The sequence below is a fragment of the Mytilus californianus genome, unplaced genomic scaffold (genome assembly GCF_021869535.1).
Source record: "Mytilus californianus isolate M0D057914Y unplaced genomic scaffold, xbMytCali1.0.p SCAF_4, whole genome shotgun sequence".
In the NCBI taxonomy this organism is placed as follows: domain Eukaryota; kingdom Metazoa; phylum Mollusca; class Bivalvia; order Mytilida; family Mytilidae; genus Mytilus; species Mytilus californianus.
The window spans coordinates 120,974,007-120,995,054 of NW_026262690.1; the positions used below are offsets into that span (position 1 = coordinate 120,974,007).

The following is a 21,048-nucleotide window of genomic DNA, read 5'->3' on the forward strand; positions in this document are numbered from 1 at the left end:
TTTAAATTAGTATATACACTCTTGCATATTTACAAGTAAAATTTAAAAAATTATTCCAACTGAAAACTCTGATTTTTTATTTATTTTTGGCCAAACAAATGAATTTTAACAACAGCATTGTCAAAATGTCATATTTGGATATTAGTATAAGTATAACTTGTGCACAGTTTTTAATAAGTTAAAGTGTTGATTTTTTTTTTTGGCTTAAAAAACTTATGTCATACTTTCTTCATAGGACTTTGGTTTAAAAAGAACTTAAGGAGGACTGCATTGGGGTACTTTCACCAAGCTGCCATGGTTGAGAAAACAGTGAAATGTCAAAGGAAAATAATTCTTTTTTTTAGTGGCATGATATAAATCCTTAACTTCTGGTCCTTTTGATGTAAATCTGAACTTCAAGATGGATTTTCCTGCTGCTCAAGGTGCATTGATCCACATGAAAATAGATTTCATATTACAAGGATATTAAAAAAGTTTTTTTTTTGAAATACAGAACTTGAGATAATTGTTAAGAATGTTGATATAAAAAAAGTATGTAATTTGTGTGTTTTTTCTATTGGAAGGAGTTTTGTCAGATGGGAGAAAATTGTTGTAAAAACACAGGAAAATGTACTAATGGTGTTATAGAAAATGGAGTAAGTATACAGTTCCTACTTTTAATTTGGGACACTTAAGTGCTTCTATCTTCTGCTACGTCTAATCTAAACAACGTATGCTTATTACATTTGTTGCATACATTTGCAACTTTTCCTAATTCCATTTTTATGTTCACTTGGCCAAAAGGGCCAAGCAAGCCTTTCTCCTCACTTGTCGTCCATTTACTGTTACAAAAATCTTTGCCTCTGAAAGTACCAGGCCAAATTTAACCAAACTTGGTCACAATCATCATTGGGATATTTAGTTTAAAAAATGTGTCAGATGACCCCGCTCGTCAACCATCATGGCGGTCATGGCTAATAATAGAACGAGGCGGTAAAATGCATTGTTTTGTCTATTATCTTGAAAACAGCTATGGATAGAGAAAATTTGATAGGGGCAGAAATGTTCAAAATGTTGAGATGTACCTATTTTCTATTTCCATCAAAACTATAGGACATCTTTTTCAAATGAGTTTTTGCCATTAAATAAAGATTTTTACCAATCTTTTGCCTAATATCTCACAAACTAGAATAGATAGAGAGAAACTTTTCATGTATGTAGCAACAATGATCAATATCTTGTTTGTCTGTGTCTGTTGAATGGTCTGTTTGTACAAAAATATGATAGTCATTCTTTATTTTACAACACTAAACAGGATGTCTGTAAACTTGGTCAGCAGCTTGACATTGATGAGTTGTAATGCGTGAGCACTTTTTGGATGTATCAAATACCTACTTCCTGTTTGCCACATTTTTGGAAAATGATGCTATCAGCGGCATGTTTCCGATACCATTGACCAGAACTTACGGAAGACGATTATTGCCTCCGCCTACCGCACTGGGTTTCATATTTACTATTTTACATACTAACTGGAAACTGCTTGTATTACGCTACACTCGAACAAAGTGTTGTAGTCGGACGGGAACCAGTTTAAATACTTTATTTTATTTACCAAAAAGATATCTTGACCTTTCCATATGTTTTTTGTTATTAAATGGTATTTGGAGCTATCCCTTTGTTATATTTTTCATATTTATTCGAGCTTTCACTTTTATGCACATGTCTTACAATTGTAAACAATCGGTATGTATACATGATTAATAGATCTGTTTTGTTATGGTGTTGGACTTTTTACCCTCCAATGATCAGCAATCGCTAGACAAAATAGTTCTCCTAAATAATGTCAGCCTTTCATGCCATTTCAACTTTACAATCATTAAAAAAAGTGAAAATCGGAATCATTTTGATATCCATTGGATAGAACTGGTCTTTATCCAGATTTGCGTATGAATCTTTGTTTACAAAACAGGATTTCGGAACGTCTCTAGTTTTTAGATCGTAAGTCACGATAAACTCAAACTGAAAGTAAACAGTTGTTTGTAAGGTTTACTCACCATAAACAAGCTGAAACGTTCAGTATGGCATATATTTTAGGTTAAAGACGGTCCCATTCATTTAAAAAGCATTTTGAAAGTAGACGATGGGATTATTTCAGGTTTGGGGAATGAGTAAATTATCACAAAGTTCATTTCTTGACGACCTCATAATTTCAGAATGTCGATGGTACAAATTGGTTTTTACTGTTTACTGTCGCTTCTCATGTTTTGTATTTAAACGGTCGATTATTTTTAAACCCGAACCAGGAATATGCATTCTGTAATTGTGCAAATCTTCGTTCTTTGGTCAAATGGCTTATGGATAGTTGTATCAATTTCAACTCTTACATTATTTTTTTTAAAAATATATTTGCATTACACATGCAATGGCAGTACCTTTCCAATTACTATTTATGTGTTGTGTCTTAATTAAAGTTGTAACACTTTATAGTGACTGGAAAGGGTAGAAAAATTCATCAGATGAGAAAAGGCTGAAGATACTTCAAACGGCACCGAATCATTAGATATTGCATCTTATAAAAAGAAACTGAGATTTGGATAGTTCCACTTCAAGGCAAAAATGTTTATCTCTTGTGAAATGAAATAAAAAAAATATTGTAACACTGTAGTTAATTAATAAAGATACTATTACATGTATTTCTGTATTGGCCTTATTATTGGTTCTCAGCCAGCAGTCAAACGGCACCGAATCATTAGATATTGCATCTTATAAAAGGAAACTGAGATTTGGATAGTTCCACTTCAAGGTATAAAAAGTTTATCTCTTGTGAAATGAAATAAAAAAAATATTGTAACACTGTAGTTAATTAATAAAGATACTATTACGTGTATTTCTGTATTGGCCTTATTATTGGTCCTCGGCCAGCAGTATTGGCCTTCCGCTTTGCCTCAGACCAATACACCCAAGACATGGACCAATAACAAGGCCAATACAGAAATATTTACGCAATGATATTATAGAATGACAGTATGGTTCAATAGTGGGAATCAGCCCCTCAACTACTTTTTACATAAATATTAACTTCTGGCTTCAACGCTTTGTTCGTCTTGTCTGGAGATCTTGCTGTAGTTCCAGTTCAGCAAGCATTTTAGAGACGTATCCCGTCCATCCTCTAGTTATCTTTTGACTTGTAATCTCTGGTGATAGATTTTGCCGCTTGACATTGTATCCTTTCAAGCTTGTTTTTTTTTTGTTACCGTGTAGGGGTCCCATACTATGGCTCCATATTAAATTATAAGATCCATTCCTAAAGATCTTGATCATTGTTCTAATCTGACACAAATCTTCAATAACTGGAATGCTACCCAAGTTGAATATATAGTGACCCACGAGAACAGCATAATCACTATTGAAATTGTGTTTAATACCATGATTGTTCAATGTCATTAACTTAAATGGAGACAGACATTTGACCTGAAAGACATGAAAGGTGGTGTGGGAGTGCAAAATCAAAAACTAACTGACTATGATATATGGTTAAAGAATGAATATCAATTACATGGGTCAACATGGTCAAGGGCAGAGTTGTTATAAAATAACAATATGGCAGAGAAGTGGTTAAAAGTTTCATATAAAGCGACCTGACTGACATGAAATAAAAAATCGAAGGAGTATCCCTATTTGTCTTATCTTCAAGGTGAAATAAAACTAGTAAAACAATATTATACTGTTGTCTAAATATACAGAAATATAATTTGCTTCAAGTAACAGAAATAACTAGGTCACTAGTAACTTATTTAATGAGTATGTGGGGTATAAGAGCTTGCTAACAACAGGCTCTTCATAATCATTTGGTTTGAAAAGGATACAAGTAGTCTATATTCTTGATTTAGAAAAATGTAATTGCAAGAAAAAAATCACATTACTTAGAATACTTTAGATCATTCAGGTAGTCTTTATTTATATGTACAAAAGAACAGCCAGTAGTCATTGGATATTGTAGATCATTCCGGTAGTCTTGACCTATTTATTTATACAAAAAAACAGCCAGTAGTTATTGGATACTGTAGATCATTCAGGTAGTCTTGACCTATTCATTTGTACTGAAAAAACAGACACATATACGAATATCAATTATATGCTTACGAGACATGTTGCAATGTTAAACTTATTACGGTATGTGAAAATCAAGACTTGCATATTAAAAAAATATCACAATATTTGAGACAGTGGCGTCATTTTTCCTCAGAGCTTTCAGCTCTTTGATTCAATATGTTGATTAAATTTAAAAAATTTGTCTCATATTTCTCCAATACTACAGAACAGAATGACTTCATATTAGGCCAGGAACTCAAAATTGATGAGTTGTAACATATGCACAGTTTTAAGATTTGTCAGACACCTACACCTTATTGTATGAAAATGAGTGCATTCTTGTTTGTGGCAGTTACTGGTAATTACTTTCTGCATTTGACAAAATACAAAGCTAAAGAATGAGCCTTCACATGGGGTTTTTGATTATGTGATTACTTGGCCATTTTTGATAGTGATTATTTGATTACAAGCCCAAATATTTCATAATTATTTGATTATTTGATAATCTAGGACTGTATTTTTGATTATTTGAATTGTGATTATGTGATTACTTGGACACCCCCATGAGGGGCCTCAAGAATAGCACTTTAATTCCTGTTCTTCACACCAAAGTAGAAGTGAGGCCTTCAATCCAGAGCAAAAGGTCACATTTGATTGCAAGTTCAAGAAAGCCTGTACATTTATTTTAGCAGAAAATTCGCTAGACATTGATAAAAATCAAAATAAACAATTTATAAATATATGCATCTGAAGCGCTTTATTAGGAAACACTCAAAGACAAATATTTAATTGCCAAGGATGTATAAGACTTGAAACATTTGAAGATATATGATTAAAATGGACCTAAAAATTATAGCCAAATTTATCAACTTTGACTGAGGGAGTTTGAACCTTAGTATCTTAATAATTTCATTATTTATAATCGCACAATTTAAGAAAGGTACATTATAAATCATGTCAGTACCAAATCACTGACTGATAAGCTAATGATACCCACAGAGACTAATAGTCCACCACCAACTGTATCAACCCAGAGCTACAATAAATAAAATTTCATGTTTTTTTGTTATTACAGACAGAGAATGGCCAGACAAGTGAATATTTACCATTAGATTCAACACAGGATCCTATTTTCCCTCCAGAATTACGGGTAAATATCTGATATTAAATTATACACAAAATTGTATCTTTCCTCTAGAATTAAGATATAAAACACAATCAAGTCTCATTTAAGCTCACCATGATAGTTTTATACATAACAGACAATCCTGCAGTCTTCCGAGGATTCGACAAAAAATGTTTTTGTGAAACTTTTCATCAGTCAATTTGTTGTTTATTTTTGTTTATTTTTTATCTTCAGACTGACCAATTTGATGTAGAAAATATTTTCTTCAAAGGAGAGAAGGTAGAATGGTACAGACCAACAACACTTAAACAACTACTAGACTTAAAAGGGAAACACCCTGATGCCAAACTTGTCATAGGAAATACAGAAGTCGGTATATACTTTTCATTTCTCTTCACTTACAAGTCTGTGTTTAAACTGAAAAATGTTACATAGCATGTTGTGCAAAGCCTTATCACCATAATCCTTTTTAGTTAACCAGTATTATTAAAAGGGAGATGTGAGGTTCATATTAATTTGACAGCAACACACGAACAAAAGAACATGTCTACTTGATTCAAATATTGAAATTTTTGGATATAAATCATCAGCCTATCTTTATCTTACCTTAGTACCTAAAATGTTAGACTTGTTTTAGAAAGCAGGGTCAGCATGTGCTCTCTATTTTTTTTTAATGAGCACAAAAATAATGAGAAAAACTTATGTTTGCATTGCAATGCTGTTGCATTTGTGAATAAAGCATCAGTATGGGTCAACCCATATGTAAATTACAGTTTTCTTTTTGTTTTAAAAGCAAAATCAGCATGCACTATAAAGATTTCTGTTTTTCTCTTACTGAAAATATGTTGTTTTTGGTTACACAGGTTTAGAAGTAAAGTTAAAGAATATGAATTACCCAGTTATCATCGGCTGTACTCACATAGCAGAGCTCAACCAAATTACACAACTAGATAATGGTGTCAAGTTTGGGTCATCTGTGACGCTAACTGATATAGAGAATACATTAAAGACACTGATAAAGGAGCTGCCAGGTAATGTGGGGTCAAGGGTCACCAATAAGGGTTAAGTTTGGGTCACATGTAACTTAAACTGATATAGAGAATACATTAAAGACACTAATAAAGGAGCTGCCAGGTAATATGGGGTCAAGGGTCACAGATAAGGGTCAAGTTTGGGTCATCTGTAACTTAAACTGATATAGAGAATACATTAAAGACACTAATAGAGGAGCTGCTAGGTAATATGGGTCAGGTTCATAGATAGGGTTAAGGTTTGGGTAATACTGTAAAATCAGAAATTTTGATGGTATTTTTCAAATAAATAAATCATCACAACAATTCTGAAGTAAAAGTATGTTATCGAGAATATAGTTAAGACATTGATAGAAGAGAAGGAATGAGAGGTTCAAGGTCGTATTTTGATATCAAGTTTGAGTCATCTGTATAAACATTGATAGAGATAGAATACATTTTAAAGGCATAAAAATAAATACATGTATTATTAACCCATTTTTTAAGATTTTTTTTCACTTAAAGTAAAAAAAATTTGACTGGTAAAAAAAAAATATGAAAGGAAATATGTGCTTACAATATAGTATTATCCTTTCTTTTCTATTACAAGTGCAAAGTAGTAATATGATATTGCTTTACTAAAACCAATCAAATTTCTGTTATTTGACCGACAGAAAGTAGTGGAAACCAACTAGGACAAATTAAGTCATCTAAGTTAATTTGTCATTCATATTCTAAAAAAGTCTTGAAGATGTGTAAAAACATGTTTTTTTTTCCATTCCATTATAGATTACCAGACCAGAGTTTTCCAAGCTATAGTAGAAATATTACGATGGTTTGCTGGACACCAAATCAGGAATGTGGCTGTAAGTTTGACAGATAAATGGAGTAACAAAATTTTGGGGGGGTAGAGATTGCATAAAAATGTTATCAAAACCCTAATTATGTCAATCGCTTGTTAGCTATATTTTCCTGGCCTCTTCTCTATTTCTAAAGCAGCACATTTCAGTTTGACGATCATTTTGACACGTTGCCCTCTATGTCATGGTCCAGTCCTTTGAATTAATTAACAATCTTGCTGCCCATCAGATTGTCTTTTTCTGAATTTCCTGCTGACATTCAAGACATATCTCTATGGCAAAAGTTTATTCTACATTCTATACCATATATTGTTGTCAAAAGTTCAATAGATTTTTAAAGAAATGCTCTTTCAATAAAAATTATTTATTATCTATACTGAATTGAGCAGGTCTTATTAGTATTTTTTTTTTCATACAAAAGAAAAGAATTATAGATTTGAATGATTTATACAAATACTCTGGTGTTCAAAAGATCAACTTGATATATTTTAGGCTGTTGGAGGTAACATAATCACAGCTAGTCCTATATCAGATCTAAACCCCCTGTTTCTTGCTGCTGGTGCTGTTCTCCAGGTAGAATCTGCAGGTAACAAGTCTTTATAAAAACAATCTAATGCATGATAGAGACTAAACAATAGATCATCTTTTGTCCAAATGTTTGGTCTTGGGTTATATAAATAGATTATCTTTTGCCCAAATTTTTGGTCTTGGGTTATATAAATAGGTTATCTTTTTGTCCAAATTTTTGGTCTTGGGTTATATAAATAGATTATCTTTTGTCCAAATTTTTGGTCTTGGGTTATATAAATAGATTATCTTTTGCCCAAATTTTTGGTCTTGGGTTATATAAATAGGTTATCTTTTTGTCCAAATTTAAAATCTTAGATTGTACCAAAAAAAATGTTGGTGTAAAGGAGGGGTTGTAGATTATGCCAAATATTTTTTTTAAGAGTTTTTAGCGGAAAAGAATCATACAATTGAATGATAAAATGAATTTAGCATAACAAAACCCTACCAATAAGGACTAGTCCATTACAATGGATGTGGGAGGGAAGGAAGATATTTTATTTTTGGACTTGGGCCATTGATCATTTATTGTTGTTTACAAATTTGATGTAGTCCAAACTACTCACAGTAAGTTTTTGGGTTTTCTGGGGTAATATAGATGTCCCTTCCTGCACTTCTACATCCAAATAAATGGAATAGCCTGAGGTATCCACTTTATCTTCATCTGTCCTATATTTGTGTAGTTTTAGAGCTTAAGATATGTTTTTGGTCTCTTGTCCATAATTGTAAACTATATGATGACTTGTAGTTTATTGTGATTTTATATTGCTTTTTCTTTGTTCTTTACCCACATCTCCACATTTTCATTATAAAATGTATTTTTCATTATCATAAAATGTATTTCCAGGTGGTTCAAAGAGAAACATAACAATGGATGATAAGTTTTTCCTGGGATACAGAAAGACAGCTTTAAAATCAGATGAGGTTTTACTCAATGTTACTGTACCATTTACTAGGAAAGTAAGTATGGTTTTCGTCTTGTCCATTTTGTAAGCTCAATATGATGACTTAGTGTCTTTTTTGTTGTTAGGGATGAGGTATGGATAAATACCCTGCTACATCGGTATATGTTTTTGTTTGATGTTTTTCTACTTTGTATATATCGATCTGATGAGTTAAGCCTTTTTCAAATGATTTTTATAGTGTGTTCTTATGTTGTACTGTTACACCACTGTCCCAGGTTAGGTGGAGGGTTGAGCGCTCACAAACATGTTTAACCCTGTCACATTCTTTATGTGCCTGTCCCATGTCAGGAGCCTGTAATTCAGTGATAATTGTTGGGTCATGTCTGTCATATTTGTTTGTTACAATTTATGCCATTAGTTTTGTCAATTGAATTGTTTCATATTTTTCATGTCGGGGCCTTTTATAGCTGACTATATGTGGGTTTTTCTCATTGTTGAAGACCGTACGGTTGCCTATAATTGCTTACATCCACTTCATTTGAACTTTGTTTGATAGTTGTCTCATTGGCAATCATCTCACATCTTATTTTTATAAAGTTGATTAATATTTGTAAGATTTCTTTGCTATTTCAAGTTTTTAATATTACCCCACATTTGTGTCAGTTTTTGATGCACATCATAGCTTTATCTATATTAGTCAATTAAACTCCATCAAACTAGTGTTATCGTGAACTTGCAGTGAGGTGTTAGCTTTTGCTTCATGTATAAAGTGATTTTAAAGTGAATAACAGCAATACAAGCTTTTCCTTTGATTTTGGTTTTATCATGTGTATGTAAAGTCTGTCTCATTTGGTCTCTTGTAGAGAGTTGTCTCATTGGCAATCACATCTTTCTTTTTGTATGTAAGTTTTTTAATAAATCATTTCACCATATCTTTTCTTTTCCATTTCAACAGTTATTTAACATTCTCGATGGACTCAAGATAGCAGAAGGTCATTGAGCAAAGACTTTATATGTTATTTGCTTCTATTCCACTTAGCACATGGCATTTAATATAAGAAGATAAAGACTGGTTGTCATGGAGTTTTAATAATATAATGAAAAAAGAAAGGATATGGTGTATCATTTCATGACACAAAACTACTGCACACACATGGAAAAACCAAAAGCAACATACCGGTAAATGTGCTTTTATTGCTGTTCTTCATCTCAAAATCACAGCCATGTCTTCTTACAATGAGCAATAACTCTCATCTCACTATAAATTCAAGATATGTCAATATTTCCTGATAAGGTAATGTGTATTCCTTCAAACTGTTACCCCCTGAGCGAGCACATGAAAAAAGGAAATATTAATATCAGATTTACATGATATTATCCTGAATTTGCCACTCGACATTAAGTAGTCATCAATCAATCAATTCTCTGATTGCTAGTTTAACAACATTTCTATATTCTCATAATCCAGACCAAAAGTTTTTCCATTTCTCCCTCCAATCTAATTTGTCTCATACCATCTCTTAAAAATGATTTTTTTTGGTTAAGAATTCTCTATTTACATTAAACAGGAGGAAACAGACATTGATTTTCAAAATTAACGTTTTACCACTTGAATATTGATTAATTTTAAATGGTAATTTTATAGAATGAATACTTTGGAGGATACAAGCAAGCCAACAGAAGGGAAGATGATATAGCTATAGTCAATGCTGGCTTCAGGGTTTTGTTTGAGGACAATACTAATGTTATTAAGGAGATGGCCATGGCCTTTGGAGGAATGGCACCCACGACAGTAATGGCTGTCAAGACAATGAAGGAAGTGGTTGGAAGGTACTGTATATAGGTTTGAGGAGGAGTAGTCTTTTTTATCTGGAATACTTATCATTGTATTTATCAAAAATATATGCTGATAAACAAGGTTTCCAGGATAGTAATACAGAAAGGTCAAATAAGGAATTTTAAGAAGTGGTTAAAAGGAGCTGAATTCAGTTGTGAGAGGTTGGATAGGAGGTCCTTGATTCCCTACCACAACTCCCACTTCCCTCCACTCTTACTCTCTATTCCCTTCCCCTTCTCCTACTTTCCTCCCCCTTGCTTCCAGACAAAAATCAGTCAAAAACATTTTCCCAGAACATCCCTATTTTTACTCCCTCTCTACCCCTGGTTCCCGTCCCCTGATTCCTGCTTCCCTTCCCCCCTGACTCACTTCCCACCCCCTCATTCCCATATTCTCTTACCCCTGTCCACCCCCTCGGTTGTTTGTATTTCACACCTACAAAATTAGTAGGTGATGTTTCCAGTCTGTACATCCGACTATCAGTTAATTTAAGAATAAGAAGATGTGGTATGATTGCCAAAAGAGACAACTCTCCACAAGAGACCAAATGACTCAGAAATTAACAACTATAGGTCACTGTATGGCCTTCAACAATGAGCATATTTGTCCATTTATTCATCCAGTATTAGGCTATAGATTTGTTTAAGGTAGTTTTTACCATGAATTTGTGGTCATATCAACTTGAAACTTATTACACATGTTCATTATGATATGAACTTTTATAAAAGAATATGTCAAATCAGGGTTTTGACTCAGAGTCAGTAGTTCACTAAACATGGAAATGTGATAGTGTAAGTGGGGCATAGTTTTCAATCATCACATATTCTCGTTAAGGGTTGGGGTTAGGGAATGTCTACTTGTCCAATAGTACTGGAAATGATAGGATCAAATCAACATAATTTAGGATTTTGTAGATAACAAAAAGGGGTTGGCCTTGGGCCTAAGGCAATAAATTTGTAACTGCAAATTAAAAATTAATAAAAGGGAAAACAATATTGACCGGCTTTAATCTGAATACTGATCATGTTTTTGGTAGAGTGGAAACTACTGTATTTAGTGTGGGTTAGAACATAAGCAGGGTTTAGGCATAGTATTTCACTTCTGTTGGGGCAAGGGGGGGGGGGGGGGGGGGGGAATTAAAATGATTAGTGAAAGGTGACAATATTTATTGGGGTTTGATGACATATAACATGTGTTGATTGTTTGCCAGCAACCAACAGATTGATCCTAAGTGTTCCCATTTGATTAGATTTAACCTGACAATAAGTTTCATTTCTTTGTTACAGGAAGTGGGATGACAGCTTAATAGATGATGTCTGTCGACTAATGGCTGATGACCTTCAATTGACCCCTGGTGCTCCTGGTGGAATGGTAGAATACAGACGAACACTTACAACAAGCTTTTTCTTCAAGTTTTATTTGACAACACAATTACAGCTTCAACAACAGGTACAGTCGACATTTTTATCTTATTCAAATGTTTCATGAATGCAGATTCTGTATTTGTCCACAACAATTTCTTGATTATATACAGTGGAATCATTTTTTTCATGGATACTTATTATCGTGGATTGAGGTAAAGTTATGTTTTCATAGATATTTGATTTCGTGGTTTTGCCGAAGTCTGCATACAAACCAATAGAAAATTTATATATAAAAATGAAGATGTGGTATGATTGCCAATGAGACAACTCTTCAAAAGAGACCAAATGTCTTCAAAGCCCATACCGCATAGCCAGCTATAAAAGACCCCGAAATGACAAATGTAAAACAATTCAAACGAGAAAACTAACGGCCTAATTAATGTACAAAAAAATGAACGAAAAACAAATATGTAACACAGCAACAAACGACAACCATTGAATTACAGGCTCCTGACTTGGGACAGGCACTTACATACAGAATGAGGCTTGTGGCTTGTTAAACATGTTAGCAGGATCCCAACCCTCCCCCTAACCTGGGACAGGTTCATTAAACATTTAAATTCTAGGTTTGCCTTTACCCATGAAATCAGTGAAATTTTGGTCTCCAAATAATAATGATGAATCCACAGAATAGTAATTTACTATTGATAACAATTTATACTTATTTTTTTACTAGCTATTTTTATATTACAGGTATTCAATTTTTTTTAATTTTACGATATTCAACTTAAGATTTCTTCGTATGTTTAGATTATTTTTTATTATAGAAGTCAGGACCAAGTAAGAAAGTGCCAAAGTCGTTTACAAGTGCCACACCTAATTTCCATCGAGATCCTAGTAAAGGTTCACAAATCTATGAGGAAGTGGCCCCTGGGCAACCACCACAAGATGCTGTAGGACGACCTTTGGTCCATTTATCTGCCATGAAACAAGCCACAGGGGAAGCTATCTATGTGGATGATATGCCATCATTTGAAGGTATATTATCTTTTATAATATATAAGAATCAAAAATTGCATGTAAATCTTTTTGTAAAATATAAATGCAATATTTGACAATATTTATACTTGTCTTCTTCTAATAAACCTGAAAAGTAGACCATTTCCGATGTTGTAAAAATATTTCATTCCACACTGTCTTCTTAAAGTTTGGTATGCACTAGCGAGGTTCTGAGTAAAACAATATTTGCATGCAAGGAAAAAAGAGATAAACAAGATGGTGGAAATCAGTGTTCTCCCCAGAAATTTTGGATAGCATCACATTTGGCGTAAAAAAATAAAACTGTATTTTTTTCAATGTCATTTGTCGCATCGCGGCGATGCTCTATTTCCTTTCAGTTATGTTTATATTGTACAATTCATAACTGAGAATACAATTAAAGTATAACAGTTGTTTCAGTTTATGTCTTCTATATTCATTTATAGTTACAGAATTATATTTTTCCTCTTGTCAGATACTACCAACTAAATATCTAGTACAAAAAAGAACTTTTTTTTTATATCAAAAAGGAAGAGAAAGTATCATATAGCAATGAAATTTCAATTAAAAAACTTCTGTTTATCATGTTTATGAAATTCATTGTTTCCTGGGACTCAATGTATTAGTCCCAGTTGTTTCATATCAAAATGTTAAGCTACTTTAATCAGTATATTGAAACAATGCATTTACAAAATGAATACATTTAGCAAGGAGATCTAACAAAAATTTGTTAATGCGAGTGGAATGCGCAGTTTTCTCTTTTGGGATCATTATTATTTTGTCAGCTGTGCCATTTGTGCATCTGTAGTTATTCATACAAATGCGGATTTTGGTTATAGCTGGTCCGCTTCCGATGAATCCTGCATCCAATCTGTAGTTGTACAAATATTCCAATGGCGGTCGAAGAAAAATTAACGAAAATGAATAATGTTTGACAAGCGATTAGGAATGAATATGACGCTTTTAATGCAATAAATGGATGAAACATTAACTAAAGGCAATTTTGATCACTTTCTAATGAAGTATCAAACTTATTTTGCCGAAAATCAAAATGTTTAATATACGCTCTCGAGTAACAAGTACCGGAAGGGAAAGAAAATACTTCTTAAAAAGTTGTTAGTTTGAAGTAACATACGACCAAACCTCTTTTCTAAAGAAATTAAATCGTTTATATCCTTGAATTCCTTTATTTATAAATGAAAAATTGCTGTTTAATCGACATGAAAAAAATCTCCTAATATTTACAACTTGGTTTGGTCAGCCAGTTTGTCAACATCGACGTAGCCCGCGTAGTTTTTGTTCTTCTCTTAGAAGATGGTTGTGCCATGATGCAAATGTAGATTTCGAATTGTTTATGATTTATTGATTCCATTTTCTTGATGTCAAAATTTGCGATTGGACCACGTGTTATTAGTCATGTCATAAGTGTCAGCTTTTGGTATTCGTATCCAAACAGTTATTGCCCAAAGGGCAATTAACACCTATTTAATCACTCTTAATTGCCTCTATTGTCGGACTTGTCATGGAAAAAAATTATATCGTCGTTGTTCCGCGGCTATAAAATGTCCTGGGGAGATAACTTGAAATGAAGCTTAAATGTAAGCATTAGGGCTGCTGGAATTGGACAAACTATCATCAAAGTTGCTGAAATATTTGGTTCTATAATATAAAAGTGTTATTGAAATATAATTGAAGAATATTGTCCCTCGCAATATTTCATTTTGCACTAAGTATGCTCGTGCAATATTATATACTGCTCAGGAATTATTTCTCTAGATTAGGGGGCCTTGGTGGCCGGATGGTCTAGGTAGTCCTACTGTATCACTAGCCTATCAACACTGAGGTTCTGAGTTCGAATCCCGCACAGGACAGGTGCACTGGACTCGGATCTTTATTGACTAGGATTGTCAGTTTTCCTACCGAAAGTCAGTGGTTCTCTCTGGCCACTCTGGCTCCCCCCTCCAATAAAACCTGACTGCCACGAAATAGCACAATAGTGTTGAAAGTGGCATTAAACACCAATCAATTCTCAAGATTAGTGCACTTTTACCAACTCAAAATTACCTTTTATCCTTATTCTGCATGTAATATTTGCTACTGAACAAACAACATACATTCTTTTAGAAACAAAATAATTACTGGAACACAGGGTAGAGTAGATTGATTTATCCTAGTGTTCACTCTCTTTCTGACTATACATGAAATATTTGCAACTGGATATTAAGCAAACATAATTCAACTTTTAGTTCAATCAAGTATGCAAATATGACTAGAATTTTAAAGGTATTGGATTATAAATCTGAAATCACTGCTCCCGCTTAAGTAGAATCAGCTATGAAACAAGTTTCAATGTTGCAGAGACCTTTGTAGCTGAGCGATCCAAATATTTCATCTACAGTGATCACTATAGTGTCTTTTAACTCTGAAGTTGTGAGTTGGAATCCTACTTGTGGCAAGATTTTTTTTTTACTTGGATCTTAATTATTGCCAGTTTTTGTCAAAGGTTGTAGTTCTTTCCAAGTACTCCCGGTATAGCCAAGTGGCATTTATCATCAACTATCAAACAATTAATCAATCAATTTAGCAAAAGAAGATCTCTCCATACAATATCATTTTAATTTAAAAGATTGCGGCTTTCGATAAAAAAAGTCATATAAATAGTTCATGAATAGGAAAGAATTTTATTTCAACTGTACTTTTATATTTTTTGTAGGAGAGTTATATTTAGCCCTAGTTACCAGTACACAGGCTCATGCTAAATTACTGAAGGTTGATCCGACTAAGGCATTGTCAATGACAGGAGTTGTTGATTTCATCTCTCACAAAGATGTTCCTGGACATAATACTTGGGGAATTATTCCTGAGGAGTCATTTGCTTCCACTGAGGTAACTATGAATGGTGGTGCATCTTGATACCTCCTAAAATGTATGAGCTGCCTTGAATAGAAATCAACCTTATGCAATTACACGCATACATGTACATGTATAAGACTTTGATTGATTTTGGAACGTTCAAATACGAAATAAAAAGATGATTTTTGGTCTGTTTTGTATGGTTCTTATAACAACTAAATTTTCAAAGAGTTATAGACTTTCTGTAGAGATATTTTCAACCCGAAATAGATTTATAGATGTATTGATATTCATTTGCATAAAGTCGATTTCTATCAGACGCATGTCATATATATAAATGAAATCAAACTCCCTTTTTTTGTGTCGCCTTGGCGGAGTCAAAAAGTGAGACATAGGTATGCTATTTCCGGCGTCGGCAGCAGGGGCAGCTGCGTCATCAATGTATTAGTTTGTGATTAGGTCTAGTTGATTGTGAACCACTAGTGGTAGGTCAATTATATTTGGTATGCCGTAATATAAGCATTGACACATCACATTACCATAGAGATTATTTGGCCCTGCCCCCTCAGTCATGGTCTATTGACTTTGAAACTTTGCTTAGTTTACATGTATAAGTTTGTGATTAGGTCAGTTTATGGGGAACCACTAGTGGTAGGTCAATGATATTTGATATACAGTTGTATAAGCATTGGCATATCTCATTTCCATGGGGATTTTTTGGCCCCGCACCCTCAGTCATGGTCTATTGACTTTGAAACTCTTGCTCTAGTTTGTGATTAGTTAGTTTAAGGTGAACCATTAGTGGTAGGTCAATGATAATTGGTATGCAGTTGTGTAAGCATTAGCACATATCTTCCATGGAGAATATTTGGTCCTTACTTCTCAGTCACGGTCTATTGACTTTGAATTTTATGCTTAGTTTATATGTATAAGTTTGTGATTAGGTCAGTTTAAGATGAACCACTAATGTAAAGTCATTGATATTTGCTATGCAAATGTATTGGCATTTGCACGTTTCATTTCCTTGGAGATTATATAACCCCACCCCCTCATTATGGGTATTGACTTTGAAACTTTTGCATAGTTTACAAGTTAATGTTTGTGTTTAGGTTTGTACGGAACAACTTATAAAAAGTCAGTGGTATTCGATATGCAATTGTATTAGCATTGGCACATCTTATTTCCATGGAGATTGTTTAGCCCTGTACCTTCAGTCATGGTTCATTGACTTTGAATATTTGCATAACTTATATGTTAAAGTATTGCTATTTTAATTTCAACATCTGCATTATCAAAAATAACAAATAGGCGAGACATATCTCTGTGTTAACAGTTTATGAAAATGTATCCCTGATTCATGCTGAGATGAGAATGATACATTTTATATTCTAACAAAATTCTTCATTATAAGCAGTGGATATCATTTATGAGTGTGGTGAATTTATGCCGAGATATAATTTATGACAAATTCTTAGAATGTAAAATCATTAGTAAATGTGAGAAATTCTGTAAATCTATGTTATTTATTGATGATTCTCACACATATCATGTAAATTAAGAAATGTTTATGTGTACCCATATTTATTATTGCAATTGTTGAACAAAATCAACAATCAAGTGAGATTAGTTTTTGCTTTTTCAGGAAATGTTGCATGCTGTCAAATTTAAAATTTGAGTTTTTATGATTTGTAAAACCATGCCTGTTGCACTGTTGCATTTCCCCCATAATGATAATATTGCAAAAATTTCTAAATTCACAGTATTACCTTTTATGAAATATAAAACAAGCATTGATCATGCTTAATAGTGTGTGTTGAGTTCCTTAGCTCATCATTGAAGAGTTTTTAGTAACAAAGAAGATGCAAATACATAATTGAGATTGTTCAAATCGTTCTCCTATGGTCTATGGATAGTTGTCTCATTACAATCACATCTCTTTATTTGTATTTAAAATCAACTTTTCTTTGCAATAAGTCATGTGATTTTTATCTCATGAACGTTTACCCCTATTCTCATTCTTATATTACCCTACTCTTGAATTTGTTACCTTGTATTTATTGTGTAAAAGGGTAAGTATTTGTAGAAAACTATTTATTACTTTTTAAACAAATTTATAAATTCACAAAACTGTCGTGATGAAGAACAGCAATAAAATCAATATTTTTTTGATATATGGTTATCTCCCTTTATTGTATAGATTGTTGTGCTGTGCATGTGTAATTATCTCCCTCCCCCCCAAAACCCAAGTTATTTGCTTTTTTTTATTGATTAGATATAAATGTTTGATATAATTGTGTCAATATTGTCTGTTTGTAGGTGTTGTGTATTGGACATATAATTGGAGCTGTAGTAGCCGATACACAAGCTCACGCCCAGGCTGCTGCTAAAGCTGTCCATATTGAATATGAAAAACTTGACAGTATAATAACCATTAAGGTAAGACATTTTTTGGTAAAGAATGCAATCAAAACCCTATGGTACTGGATATCTAAATGTTCCAAGGTTTATCACTACTTTTGAGATACACAAAATATAGTTCATTGATCATAACATTTTAAACATCCAATCCATGAACATTTCTAGATCTTTATCAATGAAATATATGCTCAGATATTAAAGTTACAAAATGATGTTATACTTGTCAAGAAAAATCACATAACTTGTGCAAGGTGCAGGAATCTAATATCTGTTTTTAAAATATCAATGATCTCGTTTTAATCTTTAAAATTGGAGTTATCTTCCTTTGTCCATAATAGTAGTTGATGCTTTATACAATGCAATGTTTAATTTTACTTCCCACTGATAAATTAAAAGCAATCTTTACCTTTCAATGCTTACAAGCACTTTGATTTGCTAATTGTATGTATAGTGTGAAATACTGCTGGGGAGGATCCTGTATGAAGATATACACGAATGTCTGAAATTCAGTCTGTGCCATATCAGGTGGAAGTTTTTTGTTTAAGGTAGTTTACCATGAACTTGTGGTCACAACATCTTGAAACTAAGTACACATACTCATTATGATGTTAACTTTTCAAAATTTATGCTTAATTATGGTTTTAACCCTGATTTTATGGTTCGCTTAACATGAAAATGAGGTAAGTCTTCTATTGGCCATTGTTTTTGTTATATGTAAGGATTTTTTGCAAAACTTCAATATATGAAAAAGAGCATTTTTTTAAATACAGTCGTACATCTGTACCAAACTTTATAAACTGAGCCTGCCCCCACCTAATGTGAAATTCTTAAAGGAACTATATTCATTTAACTCATTTGAATAATGTTAACACTTTGTACATCACCACTACATATGTTCCAAAGAACCCAAATTTGTACAATCCACTGTTAGATTAAAAACCAATCTTTACACCTTAAAAACAATTGGTTTCTTTATTCAGTTTTATATCAGGGAAAATTAATTCTTATAATTTTTAATTCATTTGTTTACATCTTGAATTCCATAATATTATAATATAATATAATAATTATTTTAAAAAAGGTACAAAAGTTGAGAAAATTTGATATATATATATATATATATATATATATATATAGAAGTCTATAAAAAGGACCAACCAGCAAATTTACTATGTACCGGATCGTCTAGAATAGACTATACTGTGCAGATAAGGAAAAAAATTATATAAGTCTAGAGATTTGCACAACGATACTAATATAAGATGGTATTATACGAAGATGTTGTTAATAAATCGTGTTGACAAATATTTCGGCTTAACAAATAGCCTTCTTCGGTGTCAATTATTTTAACAATACAGTATTGTTAACAACATCTTCGTATAATACCATCTTATATTAGTATCGTTGTGCAAATCTCTAGACTTATATATATATATATATATATATATACAAGTCTAAATTGAAAACAACGTTCAAACCTATGATTGCGTTGGATAAATACCGCAATTTTTATACATGTGCATGCAAAACAAATTTCTTGGTAGAGGGGTCTAAATACAGCACAAACAACATTTTCCAAAAGACCAAATGAGTGAAAAAGTATATTTTAACAAAACGCATTTGACTAGCAGGTCGAACAACTGATGTTCTTAAACCCTGCTGACTGCCATTGGCGATTGCCAAATAAACGGATCACAAGATGTAACAAAATAGATCTTATTATTAATTTATTACCAAACAGAAAACAATAAACTTGCGGAAAAGATGGTATACCGCAAACATGAGGTGCAAAAATTTGTACACCATATCAGGATTTCGACAATTAATGTCTCTTCAGTGATGTTAGGAATCGAAACAGTATTTGGAAGGCCATATAATTTACCTCAATTTAGGATAGACTCTTGAATTTTGAAAAAGTCAAAATAGGATGAACGGATCATATAAACCCGAAGGCAAATATAATACAAGCCCAAACGAAAAAATATAAACAAGTCTAAATTGAAAACAACGTTCAAACCTATGATTGCGTTGGATAAATACCGCAATTTTTATACGTGTGCATGCAAAACAAATTTCTTGGTAAAGTGGTCTAAATACAGCACAAACAACATTTTCCAAAAGACCAAATGAGTGAAAAAGTATATTTTAACAAAACGTATTTGACTAGCAGGTCGAACAACTGATGTTCTTAAACCCTGCTGACTGCCATTGGCGATTGCCAAATAAAGGGATCACAAGATGTAACAAAATAGATCTTATTATTAATTTATTACCAAACAGAAAACAATAAACTTGCGGAAAAGATGGTATACCGCAAACATGAGGTGCAAAAATTTGTACACCATATCTGGATTATATATATATATTTTAAATTGCAGGAAGCTATTGCCAAAAATTCTTACTGGACTGAATCTAAAACTGTTAATTGTGGAGACACTGTGAAAGGATTTGAACAAGCAGATCATGTGATAGAAGGAGAGGTACACGTAGGGGGACAGGAACACTTTTATCTGGAGACAAATGCTACCCTGGCTGTACCTAAGAATGAAGACGGGGAAATGGAGTTATTTGTTTCTACACAAAACCCAACAGAAACACAGGTAGATAGGATCTGTATTTTGTTTAATGCATAATTTTTTAGGGATTAAGATATATTTTACAAACCTAACTAGCCCAGGGCTTTTTAATATTGATAGTTCACTTGCCTTGTTGATAGGTTTACATGTCTGTCTGGCAGGGTTCGTCTGACCTTGACCTCTATTTCATAGGTACATTTAAATTTGACAACGTTAATCTTTTGTGGAAAAGTCTGTTTCTCAGATATTTTAAGCAAAAGGTTACTATTTTTTTTGTGTACTATGATGACTTTTTGGTGTACATATTTCATTAGCCTGGTTGTAAGGTGAAGAAGACTGTCTAGGAGGGTTCATCTGACTTTGACCTTATTTTCATGGATCTTTATTAGGTAAAATCTATGTTCAACCTGTAGTATAACCAGG

At 32.8% G+C, this 21,048-nt stretch overlaps 1 protein-coding gene across 3 annotated transcripts in view; it reads left to right on the forward strand.

Annotated features, from left to right (window-relative positions):
- Positions 1-21,048, forward strand: part of LOC127699183 (xanthine dehydrogenase/oxidase-like) — a 92,739-nt gene that overhangs the window by 28,465 nt on the left and 43,226 nt on the right. For all 3 annotated transcript variants that reach the window (XM_052202934.1, XM_052202933.1, XM_052202935.1), the window contains 13 exons: positions 564-635; positions 5,147-5,221; positions 5,432-5,570; positions 6,061-6,228; positions 6,997-7,073; positions 7,560-7,653; positions 8,482-8,594; positions 10,185-10,369; positions 11,663-11,825; positions 12,568-12,778; positions 15,492-15,664; positions 17,948-18,067; positions 20,428-20,649. In XM_052202934.1, coding sequence (XP_052058894.1) covers positions 564-635; positions 5,147-5,221; positions 5,432-5,570; positions 6,061-6,228; positions 6,997-7,073; positions 7,560-7,653; positions 8,482-8,594; positions 10,185-10,369; positions 11,663-11,825; positions 12,568-12,778; positions 15,492-15,664; positions 17,948-18,067; positions 20,428-20,649 — 1,812 coding nt within the window. The remainder of the gene's footprint in view (positions 1-563; positions 636-5,146; positions 5,222-5,431; positions 5,571-6,060; positions 6,229-6,996; positions 7,074-7,559; positions 7,654-8,481; positions 8,595-10,184; positions 10,370-11,662; positions 11,826-12,567; positions 12,779-15,491; positions 15,665-17,947; positions 18,068-20,427; positions 20,650-21,048) is intronic.